Below are 19,221 nucleotides of genomic sequence, written 5' to 3'. Positions count from 1 at the left end.
AAAAAACCCACAAAAGTGTCTCTTACTGAAGTGGCTGTCCTTACAGGAAAATCAAATCCAAGTCGTCATTGTTTGTTTCTGAACTTGTTCTCCTCCAGGGTACGCTTGCTGAGCGAGTCCGTGCAGGAGGTGCAGGCATTCCAGCATTTTTCACAAGCACGGGCTATGGAACATTGGTACAAGAAGGAGGAGCGCCTATCAAATACAACAAAGATGGCAGCGTTGCCATTGCCAGTCAGCCAAGAGAGGTAAGATGCCATTCTGTTGTACTAAAGCCTGCAGTTTTAGAATCTGAATTCCTTGCCAGTTCACAGGATAAACAGCAATGTAACCTCTTCTGAGACCATCTGAATCTTGAGGTTGCAGATTAATAATTATGTGAATTCAGAAGGGTCAGGAAGTTGGCTTGTTAAAGAGAAGAAAGCTCACTTAGCATGAACATACTCAGAAACCCCTCTGAGGGCAGGTCTACACATAAAACTTTGCATTGGCGTAGCTGCATCAAGGCAGCCGTGCCCCTGTAGCACTGAAGTGACAATGCTCCTTTGCCAACGGCAGAGCTTCTCCTATTGGCCTAGTTAATCCACCTCCATGGAGGCAGTAGCTAGGTTGATGGGAGAAGATCTCTCTCCGACATAGCGCTGTCTACACCAGGGGTTAGGGGTTAGTGACATAACTATGTCACTCGGGAGCAGATATGCCAAACCCGTGGAAAAAATGCAGCATTTGGGTTTGTTTTTGGCTTAATTGTCCTGTGAGTTGCTTGTTGGCTAGTTTTTGGCTTGTTGCTTGTTTGGTTTGTAGCTTGTTGCTTATTGTAGCTTGTTGCTTCTTCTTTTTTTTGATCAGCTCCCGGCAAGCAGAGGTAAGGGGGAAGTGGGGGAAGGGAGTCAGGAGTGCACAGCAGGCCCACGACAGTCCCAGACTGCATGCCAGGGGGGATCTAGTCACATAGAGTGTTTGGGGTTCTTAGGGATTGGCTTGTTTTGGCCTTGTTTTGAAATGGAATGAGTTTGTTTTTTGGCTTATTGTGAAAGTCATAGTGCTTATTTACCACGTGAAAGTTGGCAACTGTGCTCAGGAGTGTGGATTTTTTTCACACCCCTGAGCCATGTAGTTATACTAATATAGATCTGTTGTGTAGACCTGATTTTGGGCACTGATAGCTGAAATGTGGTTTAGTATAAGGCTTTGAAATTAAAAAGACGCGGAAAAAGGTACTGCTTCAAATTGAGAAACAGGACTCTCCTATAGAAATCAAAGGGGTAGGATCTGCAGAAGGGGAAACATCATCTGTGTATTACTCTATATTGTATATAATAAACTGATGGAGAATGTTATTTCTAATGAATGTTCTGTCTCAGCTGCTTAAGATCAGTACTGCCCTCAGCGAAGGTTACAACATCATTAGGGCTAAAGCAGTGCATTTTCCCAAGTATTCTCTACTGTTTGTTGATAGTTATTTTTAAAAGAATTTCCTAATTGTCCAAACAACTTTCCTTCTCTTCTTTTACAAGAAGATTGATTTTATAATAATAATTCTGTGTCTGAAGACACTGAGTAATCATCAACTTAATCTAAGTTTTTATCTTGAACTCATCACTGTGGTTTTTTTAACATCTAATTTAATCTTTCTTCTCTGTTTATTAAATGGCCCACTTTCTCTCTAGCATATGTTTTCCCTTGGCATATTTGTAGAAGCCCTTCATGTTTTTTTTATGTGTGGCAAGAATCAACTCATTCTCCTGCTTCCCTCCCAGTCTCTCCAACCCCTGCCCACAAAACAACCCAACTATTCTTGTTTGGTTGCCTCCCTGCATTTCAATTTTCAGTATAGGTTTCATTTTATTAAGTAGCTCCTCGTGAAGCCCTATAACTGAACTTTTGGCTCCTTAGGGTTTTTTTTTTTCAGAGGAATTATTCTTTGTTATGCTCTTTCAGTATTTTTAGATGCTCCAGCCTTCTTTCTCACTTTTGTGAGAAATTACATTTTTCATGTCTACACCGGGATTTGTGTCCTCACTGACTGTAGATGAACGATAATCAATAATATTGACACCAAAGTTCTTGAGACAGATGGTGGTGGTTTTAGACTCATAGAAGATCAGGGTTCGAAGGGACCTCAGGAGGTCATCTAGTCCACCCCCCTGCTCAAAGCAGGACCAATCACCAATTTTTGCCCCAGATCCCTAAATGGCCCCCTCAAGGATTGAACTCACAACCCTGAGTTTAGCAGGCCAATGCTCAAACCACTGAGCTATCCTTCTCCCTCCTCTGCTCTTTCTTGCGTAGTTCAGTCTTCCTTTTTTTCTAATGATTTCTAAAGAAATGTGATGGTTAAGAATTGGATCACTTGGCAAAGAGGTTAGAAAGAGGTTATTATGTAACCAAAATCTTGGTACAATTTAACAAGTATTAGTCTGGTTTCCAGCTCTATTTAATTTTCAAGTAATCCTTTAAAAGCAAGAGCTGTAGCATAATTGATACACGGTATAAGAACAGACAGGCCTGATGGGTCGTCATTTAAAGCAAGATGCAGAAGAGGGTTAAAGTTTCCTTTCACCTACGCTGGGTACCTGTGTTAGGGAGGGCTACAATACCTTGATGGTCCTGCCCAAAGGAGGCAGATGGGTAAGGCCATAGCCCTACCTGCTTCTGCATCAGACATCTGGGCTGGTCCCACATGGGCAGAGCATATCTCTGCCCTGTGAAAGAAAGAGCAGCTCCGTCATGTTCTGTCTTGTATTCCATCAGAATCCCAGGAGAAATTTTACCTGCATCATTGATGCTGATTCCAGGAGTTTCCGCTGTAAATTGTTAAACATACACTGTTGGAGGGGGCGGGGGGTGCTGCTGTTCCTCTAAGTCACACTCTCACCCTCATGAAATAAATCATTCTGTATAATAAATCACAAACAATGTACATATAGACCACTAAAATGGCACCCATCTGGCGTTCAGAACAAGAGTGAACTCTCCTGCTGCTAATAGCTTATCTAAAGTGATCACTCTCCTTACAATGTGTATGATAATCAAGTTGGGTCATTTCCAGCATAAATCCAGGGTTTAACAAGAACGTCTGGGGGCGGGGGTAGGAAAAAACAAGGGGAAATAGGCTTGAATAGAGACTGGGAGTGGCTAAGTCATTATGCAAGGTAACCTAAGTTAATTGTATCAAATTTGCAAATGAATTCCAATTCAACAGTTTCTCCTTGGAGTCTGGATTTGAAGTTTTTTTGTTGTAATATCACAACTTTCATGTCTGTAATCACGTGACCAGAGAGATTGAAGTGTTCTCCGACTGGTTTATGAATGTTATAATTCTTGACATCTGATTTGTGTCCATTTATTCTTTTACGTAGAGACTGTCCAGTTTGACCAATGTACATGGCAGAGGGGCATTGCTGGCACATGATGGCATATATCACATTGGTGGATGTGCAGGTGAACGAGCCTCTGATAGTGTGGCTGATGTGATTAGGCCCTGTGATGGTGTCCCCTGAATAGATATGTGGGCACAGTTGGCAACGGGCTTTGTTGCAAGGATAGGTTCCTGGGTTAGTGGTTCTGTTGTGTGGTATGTGGTTGCTGGTGAGTATTTGCTTCAGGTTGGGGGGCTGTCTGTAGGCAAGGACTGGCCTGTCTCCCAAGATTTGTGAGAGTGTTGGGTCATCCTTCAGGATAGGTTGTAGATCCTTAATAATGCATTGGAGGGGTTTTAGTTGGGGGCTGAAGGTGATGGCTAGTGGTGTTCTGTTATTTTCTTTGTTAGGCCTGTCCTGTAGTAGGAGACTTCTGGGAACTCTTCTGGCTCTATCAATCTGTTTCTTCACTTCCGCAGGTGGGTATTGTAGTTGTAAGAATGCTTGATAGAGATCTTGTAGGTGTTTGTCTCTGTCTGAGGGGTTGGAGCAAATGCGGTTGTATCGCAGAGCTTGGCTGTAGACGATGGATCATGTGGTGTGGTCAGGGTGAAAGCTGGAGGCATGTATGTAGGAATAGCAGTCAGTAGGTTTCCAGTATAGGGTGGTGTTTATGTGACCATCGTTTATTAGCACTGTAGTGTCCAGGAAGTGGATCTCTTGTGTGGACTGGACCAGGCTGAGGTTGATGGTGGGATGGAAATTGTTGAAATCATGGTGGAATTCCTCAAGGGCTTCTTTTCCATGGGTCCAGATGATGAAGATGTCATCAATATAGCACAAGTAGAGTAGGGGCGTTAGGGGACGAGAGCTGAGGAAGTGTTCTAAGTCAGCCATAAAAATGGGGCTGGATTTGTGCTGGAAATGGCCCAACTTGATTATCATACACATTGTAAGGAGAGTGATCACTTTAGATAAGCTATTAGCAGCAGGAGAGTGGGGTGGGAGGAGGTATTTTTTCATGCTTTGTGTGTATATAAAAAGATCTTTTACACTTTCCACAGTATGCATCCGATGAAGTGAGCTGTAGCTCACGAAAGCTTATGCTCAAATAAATTGGTTAGTCTCTTAGGTGCCACAAGTACTCCTTTTCTTTTTGCGAATACAGACTAACACGGCTGTTACTCTGAAACCTGTCATCTGTGCTTAATTACTGTTTACAAATTCCAAGGCCAGAAGGTCCATTGTAATAATTTAGTCTGACCTCCTGTATAAGACGGGCCATAGCACTTGCCCAAAATAATTCCTAGAGCAGATCTTTTAGAAACGCATCCAATCTTGATTTAAAAATTGTCCGTGATGGAAAATCCACCATGGACCTTGGTAAATTGTTCCAATGGTGAATGACCTTCACTGTCAAAAAAATGTACACCTTATTTCCAGTCTAAAATTGTCTAGCTTCAATTTCCAGCCACTGGGTCATATTATACCTTTCTCTGTTAGACTGACGAGCCCATGATTAAATATTTATTCCCAAGTAGACAATTATTGACTATAATCAAGTTACCCATAACCTTCTCTTTGTTAAAATAAATAGATTGGGCTTTTTGAGTTAATCACTTTAAGGCATGTTTCCTAATCCTTTAATCATCCTCATGTGTCTTCTCTGAACCCTCTCCAATTGACCATGTCTTTCTTGACACCAGAACTAGACAGTATTCCAGCAGTAGTCACATTGGTGCCAAATATACTCCTACTCAAGATTCCCCTGTTTACGCATCCCAGGATTGCATTAGCTCTTTTGGCCACAGAGGCACATTGAGAGCTCATGGTTAGCTGTGTATGCCCCCCCCCCCCCCCCCGAACAGAGTCCCCCCCCCCCGCATTCTGGAGGTATGACCTGCACTCCTTTTTCCTAGATGTATACATTTGCACTTAGCTGTATTAAAATGCATATTGTTTGCTTGTGCCCAGTTTATCAAGTAATCCAGATCGCTCTGAATCAGTGACCTGCATTCTTAATATTCCCCCAATTTTTGTGTCCTCTACAAACTTGATCAGTGATGACTTTGTTTTCTTCCAGGTCATTGATAAAAATGTTAAATAGACTAGGGCCAAGAACTGATCTCTGCAGGTCCTCACTGGAAACATACCTGCTTGATGATGATTTGCCATTTGCAATTTGAGATGTAGCCCGTTAGCCAATTTTTAATCCATTTACTGTGTGCCATGTTCATTTTATATCATTCTAGTTTTTTAATCAAAATGTTATGTGGTACCAAGACAAACACCTTACAGTATTACCTTTATCAACCAAATTTGTAATCTCATCCAAAAAAGATATCAAGTTAGTTTGACAAGATACATTTTCAATAAACCCACGTTCATTGGCATTATTTATAGTATCCTCCTTTAATTATTAATTGAGTCCCGTATCAGCTGCTCCATTATCTTGCCCAGGATCAATGTCAGTTTGACAGGCCTTTAGTTGCCCATGTCATCCTATTTACTCTTTTTAAAAGCTGACACAACTTTAGCTTTCTTCCAATTGTCTGGAGCTTCCCCAAGGCTCCAAGACTGATTGATTGAAAATCAACATGTAATGGTGCAGTGAGCTCCTCAACCAGCTCTTTCAAGACTCTTGTATGCAAGTTATCTGGGCCTGCTGATTTTAAAATGTCTAACGTCAGTCGCTGCTGTTTAAAATCTTCTTGAGGTACTAATGGAATGCAAAGGGTGTTCTCACCATCAGTGAGCCTATATCATCTGTTTTTCCCCAAATACAAAACAGAAATATTTATTGAAGACTTCTGCTTTTTTGCATTACTATTGGTCATTCTATCATTCCCGTCTAGTAACGGACCAATATCATTGCGAGGATTTTTTTTGTTCCTAATATATTTTGAAAACACCTTCTTATTGTTCTTAGCTCTGCTGGCCATAGATTTCTCCTTTTGTTTCTGTTATCAATTTTCTACAATTCCTAGCTTCTGATTTATATTCATTACTATCAACTCCCTCTTCTATTTTTTTTATAGCTTCCTTCACTTTTTTTTAACCTACCTCCTTCCTCAGTTGTGAAATCGTGGCTTTTTGGGCATCTTGTAAAGTATTGTTAAATGATTCCCAATTCTCATTCACATTTTTCTGATTAAATTCTTCCTCCCAACTGATTTGGCATAATTGTTTTCAGCTTTGTGAACTGGCCCTATTAAAACACGAAGTGTGTATATATATTACAATCATAGTTTAGTTCTCAATGGATGTGCACAATTTCTATTAATCTTAATTGGGTTGCAGATCAGGGGAGAGAAGATACTTTTACTGGTTTAAATAAGACATTAATAGGAAACCTTAGTATTTAAAGAAATTCAGAGGGTAGGAAAATTTAGCTGATCAAAACTGTAAGGATAAAAAGACAGTAAGATTAAAAACAAAATTGCCAAGGAAGTTCTTAAACTATAATTTGTCTTTTCATTTGAAGGCTTAAGAAGTTTAAGTATAAAATACACCAAAGTTGCTTTTGACATATTTAATAAAATTAATTGTTTTGTTTCTAACTAGGGTATTTCTCCTGTTAACATTACAGTAATTACAGTGTCTGTTTGAGCTGTTTCTGAATCAACATTTTTTTTCAATTAGATTATGATTAGGTGTTTTACTGTCACAGCAAATCAGACCTATTACAGAAGCTTCAGGTTAAGAACTAATGAAAATATTAGTGTTCAGAAAGAGTATAAAATTGTTTAGGAGGCTGGAGGGATTATTCTTTCCTTATAAATTAAATGAACTAGATGTATGTATTTTGACTAAGTGACAGCAAAGGTATAAAAGACATTCACTTGAAATTTATTCATGTCTGTGAAGTTTTAGTTAAAATTGAATATGGACTTCTTTGATCTGATTGGTGTCGCTGAGAGCCAGTGTAATTAAATACAGACAAAAATGTTATTTTTTGTGTTTTTAAAAACTTAAAAGCAATCCAGTCTATTAACCCAGGACTCGGAGGGAGATTTTTTTTAAAACTTAAATAATTGAGGTCAGAGGAAGTCTGTTCACTTGCCTGTTGTTGTACTGTCAGTAGCTATGTAACACGCTGCACAAGGATTCAATCCTAAACCAATATTAAGTTTGTAGGTAGAAAATTGGTTACCATCCCCCTTTGTTCAGGTTATGTAGCCATTCAGGAATCATTGACCTGGAATAGAGAATGGTAAGGGAGCATCAGTGTCAACTAGCTTACATTTCTCTCCCTCATGTAGATTTATGGTCTCCAGTGGTCATTCAGTCCATGAAGTAGGATTAGAATCCAGGATCATATTGGTCTCCTTGATTCTTTTCTCTAACTGTTAGGGAGCACAACTCTTTTTTCTTTTTTTTAGTGCAAGATTTAGGTGTAAATTGCATTTAATAATAATAGTACCTGGCTCTTATATAGTGCGTTTATAATTTAAGACTACATGGAGCTAGGCTTGCTCATTTATTTCAGTTTGGTTTGGTTTGACTTTGATGGTAATGCGCAAGAAACTGTTAAAAATTTTGATCATTGAATTTTCTTCATCTATACACTCTAACACAGATCAGCATGGATAATCCAGGTCCCTCTTCTAAGGCCCATGACCTTTGCTGTTGGGTCTCAGTAATGAATAATTTAAAAAAACAAACATGCTGATGGATGACTTACCCATACTAGCTGTCCTCTGGTGACTAACCTGATTTACACTGACACCCTGTTCTGTCTAGTTTCCTGATCCCTATACAACAGTTTTGCTTTGAGCATCAATAAACAATCATGAAGAGAACAGAGTTGTGTTTTATAAAATATAGAGATAATTTTACTGAAAGGCCATAGCCAGACTTCAGTTTCTGCCTTAATGAACCTCCCATGTTTTGCTTTGCTTCATTTAGCACAAGTTTTGAGAGCACTGTTAGGTCATAATTCAGGAGAATTATTAGCTTAAGTATAGAAACTCATTTTGTAGCTAACTACAAGTTGCATCTAATTTCATGGAGCTATTAAAATTGTTAGTTCTTGGTCCATTTATGAGTTACATTTTCAAATTACACAGCACCAAAAGAAGATAATTTCTGAGAACAATGGGTAAAATTCACCCCTGTACCAAGTGTCTGCATGCGGGCTGTGTATCACTTAAACCCTCAAAATTGGACTTAAAAGGCACATAGACTTCGGGTGGGTCCTCTGCATCTGGATGAATTTCACACAGTGTGAATACGAACTCTGTAAATATCACAGTTGCAGCACTAAGGCACTGTTACTCTGTGCGAGCTGCTGGAAGTCCAGCATAATGCATACTGAATACCAGTAGGTGGTGCAGTGGGAACAGGGACTGAATTCCAGCATAATGTTTCTCTAAACAAGGAAGCTATAGCAACTATAAAATCAAGTTATTGCCTCTCTGTGCACCTCTGTTATTACCCACTTGAGCTATAAGACATAACTACACATAGACACAAAAGAAGGTTTAAATTGAATTGTCTGTAAAATAAATCACATAAAATAAGTTTTATATAAGTCTGTTTGATGATGCCTGCATCTCAGCAGTGCACTATTGTTCCCTACAGGTGAGGGAGTTTGATGGTCGTCACTATATTATGGAGAAGTCAATTACAGGTGATTATGCGCTCGTGAAGGCGTGGAAGGCTGATCGTGCAGGAAACGTTATCTTCAGGTATTGCCCGTTTGCCAGTGGAGGAAAATCCTTTAATAGTTTGGAACAATATGAAAGGGAAATGGAATCCTGTCTCCTGTTTGAGATCTTACTGACTTCACTTTTATTCATTTTGCGTTGCTCTACTGTCAAATTATAATCCTATAAAAGGTCAAAAAAAATAATTGCATATATTAATGGCTTTCAAGAATAAGAGAACAGCTGTGAAATTCAAAAAAGTGATAAAAATGAGGCATGGCTGATAAAAGCCACTAATATTTCTTGGAAAACTTATCCGCTTTCTGTACCGACTGAAACTTTTGAATAAAGTTCAATTTTTTTTAAGGACAGTATATTGGGTAGGGTCACAGGTGTCAACAAGAGCCAGCTGCATTTAGTCTGCAATCCAACCAATAAGCTTAATTATGACCTGTTGAAGTCCATGGTTCAACTCCTATTGACTTCACTGGTGAAGGATCAGACACTTTATGCCATTATATATCATCCTTTGTGATGGAAAAACTCACCCGTCTGTATGGTGGTGAGTTATGTCCAAGTCCCCTTAAAGAACTGTGCAACACAACTTTAGCCGCAGTCTGAGACCAAGGTATGACTAGGCAGCTGTATTGCTCCTGTGGTTTCTCTTCCATTTAAACAGGAGAGATTTGCTTATGTTTAACACAGTTTTTTGTTTGTTTGTTTTTTGGCTGCTAACAGAAGAAGAGGTAAGTGTTGTGGTAGCTGAGTGCACTCTTACAGTAAACTGCTAAGTCAAGTAATCCAGCCCTTTTGAATATTAGAGGAAATAAGGAGTGCAAAAAGCCCCAAGTGTTGACAAACCATAAGTCAGATTCCCAAAGGAAACATGCAGTTGTTCGTCTGTCTTAAAAATCATGGTATTTAAATCAATGGCATTGTTTTTTGCCTGCCTTATGATTTTTGAGCCTCTAGGACAGAGGTGGGCAAACTACGGCCTGTGGGCCACATCCAGCCCAAAGGACCCTCCTGCCCGGCCCCTGAGCTCCTGGCCCGGGAGGCTAGTCCTCAGCCCCTCCTCTGCTGTTCCCCCTCCCCTGCAGCCTCAGCGTGCCACGCCACCAGGCAGCACAGTTGCAGAGCTGCAGCCTGACCCAGTGCTCTGGACGGCGCGGCTGTAGAGCCACCAGCCACCAGTGCTCCAGGCAGCATGGTAAGGGGACGGTGGGGGGCGGGGGGTGTTGGATAGAGGGCAGGGAAGTTTGGGGTTGGTGGTCAGGGATGTGGATAGGGGTCGGGGTGGTCAGAGGGCGGGAAACAGCGGGGTTGGATGGGGCAGACATCCCAGGGGGGCAGTCAGGAATGGGGAGGGGGGGTTGGATGGGGCGGCAGGGGGCAGTCAGAGGTGTGGTGTCCAGGGTGGTCGGGGGACAGGGAGCAGGGGGTGGTGGATGGGGCAGGAGCCCTGGGGGAGCTGTCAGGGGGCGAGAAGCGGGGAGGTTGGATAGGAGGCGGGGGCCAGGCCAGGCCATGCCTGGCTGTTTGAGGAGACACAGCCTCCCCTATCTGGCCCTCCATACAATTTTGGAAACCCAATGTGGCCCTCTGGCCAAAAAGTTTGCCCACCCCTGTTCTAGGAGGAAGCTTCCCTTCTTCCCCCACTTCCAAATGAGAGCTTGTTTCTGGTTGAGCATTGAACTTTAAATGTGTACACACAAAGAGATGTAGGCCACCCTGTTGGCTGTTCACTTGCCTTCTCCTGTCCCCTGGGGTGTGGGCATTGGGAGCTGTCATTCTATCTCTTCTACCTGTCCCTCCATGCTCCACACAGCCCCCCATCCCATATCTTCCCCCTAGCATTTGCTTGCCCCCCACATTTCCCCTCTTTCTCCACAATCACATACCTGTCCCATTCTCCCTTCTTTTCCACATTCTGCAGCATCGTACTGGTCTCTCTCTTGCTACTCACTTTCCATTGTATGTTCCTTTTTCCCTCCTGCACCTAACTTCTATACCTCCTACATTCCTGAAGCACAGTTGATATGAGGAATACTTCACTTGGAGAGGAGGTCTGAAAGCTCTGCTTTCCTATTCGGCAGCTACTGAGGAGAGGAGGAAACATCTCTGGTTTAGGAAACGGTATCAGGCCTGGGATACCTACAGCCAAGATTTGATCTTCTTTGCTCCTTTCTGCAAATGTCCAGCTAGCAGATTGCCAGATCAAGTAATCTAATTGTAAACTAATGGTACCCCTCAGCCTGAGAGTAGAGAGCAGTCTTACTACAGACACTCTGATTTTTACCCTGTTGCGTGTGAGGAACACTTCAGAAGGGAAATTGCAATAGACTATAGTAAACCTATTTTACCTACTGTGTGGCCTGATACTCCATTCTGACAGGTTTTCAGTACCAATAGGGTCTGTTCCAAACACATTATTGCCTTGAGATTTATGACCTCCACTCTAAATGAACTGAACAATTCCTGGAATTGACTGTGACTCACTGGCTACAGGAGCTGTTTGCTTGTTGGGTTTTGCCACATTTTGACAGTGGATCCCCTATGCCTTTGCCTCCTTTCCACCGCAGTAGGAATGAGATCTAACCCAGCCAGGCTGTCACTCACCTTCAGGCTAAGGGCAGAAGTGAAAGTGTTCTTCTGTTGCACTCTAAAAGATGGATTAAGGTATATTTAATAGATTTTAAGGCCAGAAAGGACTAGTGTGATCTTCTAATCTGACTTCCTGAATATAGGCTGTAATATTTTACCAACTGACTCCTGCATTTAGCCCAACAATGTGTGGCTGAACTGCATCATGTCTTTCAGGAAGAAGGATTGAGACGGGATTGCTGCAAAAGGTCTTGTTTTGTAGCCTGTAGCATTTTTGTTCAATACAGCAAACAGTAGCTGCATTGTCTCCAAACATGTTTATACTGAGCAGACTCACTTCTAGACAGCCTTTGCCTAGCAAGCCTAGTCTCCCTAATAGATATCGATGTCAATTACAGTGCAACATAATCAAGATAACGACCAAAATGTTTTAATGCCTTAAAGAGGACCAACTAATCCAAGCTTTGGATCTGATTCAGCCAGGGGAGTATAAATTACTCTTTCCTGTGCCAGCTACGACAAGTTGCTCACAGGAGAATTTCATTTCATTGGTTTGGGGTAGATGTGCCCTCTGGATAGCAAGGACAACTCAGTTCTCACCAGTGCATCCCAGGAACACTGCTGGTTGGAGCTTCCTTAGAGAGCTGCTATATGAGTGGATGTGCCAGGTGCTCTGGTCATGCTTCCTGTTCGACCAGTACCAGCTTCCTGTTCGACTAGTACCACTCAGTTTTGTTGCTGTTCTGGCTCTTGCCAGTCCTACCCCTGTACATGGAGCTGCAATGCTTTGCACCAGCACAAGGACCCATTTTTCAGGGAGCTCTGTTACTTGTGAATTTAGCCTATGGCATGACTTTGAACACCGTTGTGTCCAGATTGGATGTAAGTTGTTTAGGGCCATTATAGGCTACAAGCAACTGGTTTCAGCTACCTTTTGCTTTCATGATAATTGCTCTTGATATGCCCTGAGGCTAGCTTAGATTCCAAAACCAGGAGAGTGGACTTACTGATCTGGCTGGCATGTGTTCGCCTGTTGAGTCTGCTTGTTATCTAGATGGCTTTAACAGCTATGTTCTACCCTGGACATTTTAAAACGTTTGCTTTAGATATATGGGCAGTAAACAAGGATATGAGAGGAAGATACTTCCACTACCAACATCCTTTGTGAAGCTTTGTATCTTTGATATGTTTAAGGAAGTTGGCAGTTCAAAAAGGTAACAAACAATTTATTGTTTTGGTCTGTGCCTATAACAGTAAGCGTCTAGAGAATGCTACCTTAAGGTCCTTCTGCATTTTCAGAGATCAGTTATTGTAATATGCCACTCACAAGGAGCTTATAACTAGAGTTGGAAAGATTACATTTTTGTTGGGAAGCATGGATTTCACCATACACACTCCCACAAACTGAAAAAAAAATATTTCTAATGATAACTGAAATTTACAAATAAGTAAAATAAGAAAAATTCTTCTTGAGAACTTATTTTAGAGTTTGATTTAAGGATATTGACTTTGTCTATTTTGGCACATGATGCTGACAATTTGTGTTTTAACAGTTATCAAGCTTTAACTTTAACTCAGTATCTTCTATCGTTAAATAATTGTCTGCCCTCTCCATAATGTCCTGCAACTGTGAAAATTTAAATTGATAAAAATAAAAAAGTATAAAATAAACATTGATGTTATCTGACACAATTATATATAAAATCGAATTCTGCCAATCCAATCCATAACTTTCAAATTGGTATCATCAGTGAGTCTCCCACTATAGATATGCAAATGAACAAGTACTACAGAAACTGTTGTCTGAAAGAGAAGATCATGTTATCAATTCACTTTTTAAAGCTCACTCGTGCACTCCTGTAGGTATATGCGTATTTCCCCACACTTAGTAAAAATCGGACACTGTGCATGCGTATGCAAGTGCAGTAACTGAATTTACAAGCTACATACTAGCTGGGGATATGAGGTTGAGAGTTCAAGCCCATAGGCAACACCTGACTTTGTTAGCTTTTAGCACACAGCATCTATTTATATGAATGTATTTTTTTCCACAGTGATATTGGAAAACTTTTGATTTCTTGGAGCGAAACCTTTGACTTGCATCTCGTTTTTACATCACAGATACCATTTTCAAATTTCTCTTTAACTTCTTATGTTTTGTGACAAAACTCCCAAAATGTAATGTACATTTTAGCCCGAAACATTTTAATTGCTAAATGTGATAACTGGATATTAAAACTAAGATGCTTTTCCTTATTGTCTGTCCATGTCTGTGCTTAATATTACTTGTTTTTTGTTTGCCTGGAAACTTTGCTCCTATTTTAAATTAATATCAAAACTCCCATTGACTTCAGTCGGACCACCTGGACAATAATACTTTTAATACTTGAGATGCATTTGTTGTGTGTTGCTGTACAAGGTTTGTTTACAATAAAGCTTTAATACAGAAGATTAATAGAAAATTGATCTGTTTACATTAGTCAGATTCTAATGAAATTAGACCAAATAATCAAAAAGAATGCCTATGTTATCAGACTCCTATTGATGTAAGGTTATTATGTAAAAATATTACTTTCCAGATCAGAATTTTGAAAACAAAAAAGCATTCAAATTCTGGTGAAATCAAATTTTGAGTTTTTCCCTTAATTTCACTATTTAAAAATGTTACCACTTCACCATTATCAGACATGATTATTTTTAGCATAATTAACAGGGTAAAGTTTGGCAAAGACTGAAATAGCAAGCCTAATAAAAGGAATTCTTCTTGCAACATAAATTTTATCCTTCTAAGATGGGTAGGTCTTCGTATATCTAGGAAAATATGGGTTAGTTTACTGTCATCACAAACATTTTCTTTTGTCTCCAAACTATTGGCATCAATCTCTCCCAATCACAAGGAGATTCAAAGTTTACTTTCAGAGTGCTATACAAATGGTTAGAACCAGATAGAAGCATTGATACTGGAATGCTGTTCAGAATCTGGAAATATTAAATAAAATTAATGGGGAATCAACTACAGCTCTAGAAAATCCTTGGAAACCCAAGGATCTCAATGGTATTTTGCCTTGGAAAGTTATTGTAAAACCTCAGTTTTTCAATAGATCAATGAGAGAACCTTTTGAAAGATGACTTTTGGTCTAGTGCTGATTTCATGTTTCTATAAATCTGGAGTAATGCCATTGAAATCAGTAGTTTCACAGGTGTAAAAATTTACATAAATGAGATTGTATGCAATGTTGTAGTATATTACAGAGACAAGGTGGGCGAGGAAGTATCTTTGATTTGATCAGCGTCTTTTGATTAGAGCTTGTCTCTCTCACCAACAGAAGTTGGTCCAGTAAAAGATATAAATGAGTTTGGCAACTTCTTTAAGCCTTGTCTACTCTTACAGCGGTGTGTAGAGTACATTAGTTACAACTGTTGCATCCACACTCGTTTCGGTGTATAGATTTCACTGCGTTGGAGAAAAGCTCTGGCATTGGGGAGACACAAGGGAAAGGCTCCAGCAGCTGGAGAGCAGTGTAGACATGGGAGACACTGCATGGGCATGTAGAGAGCAATGTAGGGTGTTTACCCGAGGGTTCAGGAATGTGACTCACTCTATTCACCTGAACTATGCCTCACTGCCTATGTTGCTATTTGGGCTAGCTGCTAGCTGGGCATGCAGTGTCTGTACTCTACACACTGCTGTAAATGAAGACATAACTTCAGTTTGCAATTGGAATTTTATCTTCTCCAGTGTTTGCAAACTCTTTAAAAATATTTCTACCTTTTTCTTTTCCCCCGTAGATTAGAGATTTTATTTGTAACAGTCTGATTTTTGAATCCAGGTGTCTATACGTTTCTTAATGATTGAACTTCTGACATATGACACCAAGGTCCATAATAATAGGTGATTGGGAAGAAACATTCACTTTTAACTCTCTTCTTTTTCTCTAGATATCAATTCCCATTCCATATTTTTTAAGTTCTCCTTATTTTTCCTTGGTTGATTTTCTATTCTACCTGTCTTATTTTAAGGGTATATTTCACTCTCACTGACTATTAATGAATGTTCTATTTATGTACTGAGACAGGAATATACACCTAATTTCTGTTTTCGATGGTTCCTCTCCTCTTATGATCTTTTGGCCAGAAACAGCCCCAGTGTGTCAGATGCTATGAGATGAAATATCTTTTTTTCCTCCCTTAGTCTCTTCCAGAGATTTTATAGTTGCTGGTTAATGTTAATAAAACAATTTCCATCTCTGTATTTGGCCTTGGACTGTTAAGTTGTTTTCACTCCATCTTTGTACTACACTAGAATCCAGAAAGAAACTGTGTAGTGCATGCTACGTCTAGGCATTGGCTACAACATAAAAAACCAGGAGGGGGCAGTGGAAGCCCAAAGTTCAGCATGGTAAAAGCAAGTGATGTGCATGAAACAATAGGATGAAGAGACAAGGAGTAAAGACTTAGAAAGTAGGTCTGGCCAGAAAACAACTCCATTTCTGCCAGACATTGCAAGGTTTCAAAATTTGTTTTCATTTCAATGTGGAACAAAAACAAGAACTTTCAAAAATTTTCACCAAAAACATGAGAGAGACAGACAGACAGACAGAGACCCAGACCCACTCCAGAGTAGCCAATAGCTTGGTATTTAGGGCTGTCAGCTAGGATGTGAAACACTAAGGTCAAGTCCCTGCTCTAAACTGGACAGAGTAGGGACTTGAACCTGGGTCTGACACGTATATTGGGCCAAAGAGAAGGAGACTGACTGACTCTTTCTGTCTCTGATTTTGGCCAGAAATTCCATACTGGACCTGAGAAATTTTCCTGATGAAATGTTCACTGAAACACTTTGATTTTGATGGAAAAAAGTTTCTGCAGAATTTTGTTGACTAGCTGCATTGGAAAATAGCATGTACTTAATATTGTGGCCCAAAATTCTAAAAAGGAAGTGTAGTTTTCTGAAAAAGTAGCATCTCAGATGTAGGTGTGGAGGTGGCTCAATAGACTTTTCTTTGTTTCTGGTAAGATCTGGGTTTGAGTTCTGGCTAGGTCATAAGGGAAAGTGTTTGATTTGTTTGTCTTACTCCCTAGATGCCATTTTTCCACATTACAAAAATAATACCCAGGGAAATTTGTCCCAGCTGGCAGGCTTGGTTTGAGAGAGTCCCAGGATTGGCATGGCAGAGATGTTAGTTAAAATAACTGGATGAAATTTACTCCTGTGGAATTGGGCTAGCGCAATTCCCATGTGCCATGTAAGTGATATTTTGAAGTCATGCTTGGGACAGTAGTGGTTTATAGGCTGCCTGCTGGTCCTCTGCACAGGAGTGAATTTCGTCCAACAGGCATTACTGCAACCAGGGGGAATATGGCACAGAGCATACAGTGTTAGCTCTGAACAATTAAATAAGTGAGTTTATCAGTTGAATATTTAATTGCAAAAACTAATGTGGCTATTAAAAGTCAGGGAAAGCTGTAAAGAACATGTGATTTATCAAAATGTAACATTTTCATATGTCTTTTATAAAATGCTGTTATGGGTTTCTTTTCTCCCTTTTTCTATTAGCAATTGTATCCACAGCTATCTGAAAGAAAATAGTGTAACCTTTATTTTGCAGGAACATGTTGTAATAGCCTAATTCTGAAATGGATATAATTTTACTCTTACTGTTAATTATTTTCTCTTTTCTCCTTCTTTTCCTGTGATAGGAAAACTGCAAGAAACTTCAACCAACCTATGTGCAAAGCTGCCAAAACAACTGTGATAGAGGTAAGCATAAGCAATGTTTTCTGTGTAAGTGTTGCTTATTCCAGAGTAAAATCATTGTATTGTCAGGTAATTCTAAAGCTAAACTAAGAAATGTGTCACTTGATTGTATACAGTAATTTACAAAACAATGGGTCAAAAAAAGATTCACTGTTGCAGTGTAACTTCTGTTTTGTTAGGTAAGCTTTGAGATGTGCCTTATGCATTTCTGCCTTCACTGCTGGGAAAAGTTTTCTGATCACTCTATAATATATGTACATAACCTGCAGACCAAGATCCATTGCAGGTTCAAGCTTGCCACCACTGCTGGAATACTATGTCCAGTTCTGGTGTCCACAATTTGAGAAGGATGTGGATAAATTGGAGAGAGTTCAGAGAAGACCCATGAGAATGATTGAAGGATTGGCAAACATGTGATTGAGCTCTTTCAGTCTATCGATTTAGCTTAACAAACAGAAGGTTAAGGGGAGACTTGATAACAGTCAGTAAATATCTACATGGGGAACAAATATTTGATAATGAGCTCTTCAAACTAGCAATGAAAGGCATAATGCAATCCAATGGCTGGAAGTTGGAGCTAGATAAATTTAGACTGGAAATGCGGCATAGATTTTTTTATGGTGCAAGTAAGTAACCATTGGAACAATTTACCAAGAGTCATGGTGAATTTGCCATCACTGACCATTTTAAAATCAAACTTGGACGTTTTTCTAAAAGAAATACTCTAGGAATTATTTTTGGGAAGTTCTGTAGCCTGTGTTGTATAGGAGGTGAAACTAGATGATCACAATGGAACCTTCTAACCTTGCAATCTGTAAATCTATGCATGTAAAACAAGTGGGCAATGGCTAATATAACCTTGCTTTTTGTCCCTGATCTTACATTTTGGAACCACTTGTGTGGAGTCACATTGACTTCAGAAGGAACTCTATGTGCTCTATGTGACTAAGATTTCATTATTTTTACAAACTAAAATGCAGTCTGTTTACTAGTCTGCTATAAAGTATTGTCATAATTCAAATTAATCCCTAACTGACATAATAAGTGAAGAGATTACTTTTGTGATACATTTCTTTCTGTCCTGCTTGTTAATTTACAGTGGAATTCCAGTGTTAATTAAGGCAAACAGACACATCTTTGTTCAAGATTGGTCTGTTTCACCAAGTTGGTGGTACGTGAGTTTTGAACATGCACTTTTAACATCATAAAACTTGAAAACTTCACGCATAATGCTGCTATACACATTTTACCATGATATTACTGATCAGGAAGTTATGAGTTTTCAAATGATATCTCACAAGGCATACTTTGTACAAAGATTATTGTGATCGTGTGGAGGGTGTGAATACAGGGCTGCATCGTGGCACACTGTATTTGCACCCCTTTGGATTTTTGCAAGATTTTTATCTGTCTGAACATTTCTGGAAAGTAAATTTTGGAACCGGAACTGAAACTTTTTTGTTTTGTGCAGAAATAGTGGATAAAGGTCACACAATTCAATCAAAGCAAACAATATTTGGTCACTTGCCAGTCATACTGCTTGATTATTGAGTACTCACAGTGAACGGGTTTATGAACATCAGAGAACAAAATTTGTTTTCAACAAAAACTTACAAAGTTTTTCAATTTAAAATTGAAGCTGGATGTAGCAATGAATTCTTCAGTCCCTTCTAGCCTACTCTGTCCCTGCCTGGTATGTACTGGCATTTAGGGAGAGGCTATGGAACAGAGAGACTTTTCTTCTATTCCCACATTGCATCCCCTCTTTCTGCTGCCAGGAGAACTTCTCTACCCACAGATGAAGGGGCAGAATTTTCTTCTCAACAAACAGTTACCATATGAATTTCTC

General features: G+C 39.8%; 1 protein-coding gene across 2 annotated transcripts in view; it reads left to right on the top strand.

The window, feature by feature from the left end:
* OXCT1 (3-oxoacid CoA-transferase 1) overlaps positions 1–19,221 on the top strand; it is a 125,694-nt gene that overhangs the window by 32,585 nt on the left and 73,888 nt on the right. For both annotated transcript variants that reach the window (XM_073343852.2, XM_073343853.2), the window contains exons 5-7: positions 99–248; positions 8,946–9,052; positions 17,315–17,375. In XM_073343852.2, the coding sequence (XP_073199953.2) occupies positions 99–248; positions 8,946–9,052; positions 17,315–17,375 (318 nt within the window). The remainder of the gene's footprint in view (positions 1–98; positions 249–8,945; positions 9,053–17,314; positions 17,376–19,221) is intronic.

Source organism: Lepidochelys kempii, chromosome 5 (genome assembly GCF_965140285.1).
Source record: "Lepidochelys kempii isolate rLepKem1 chromosome 5, rLepKem1.hap1, whole genome shotgun sequence".
Taxonomy (NCBI): Eukaryota; Metazoa; Chordata; order Testudines; family Cheloniidae; genus Lepidochelys; species Lepidochelys kempii.
The sequence above is the reverse complement of the archived record's forward strand: the minus strand, read 5'-3'. Positions and strand labels throughout refer to the sequence as shown.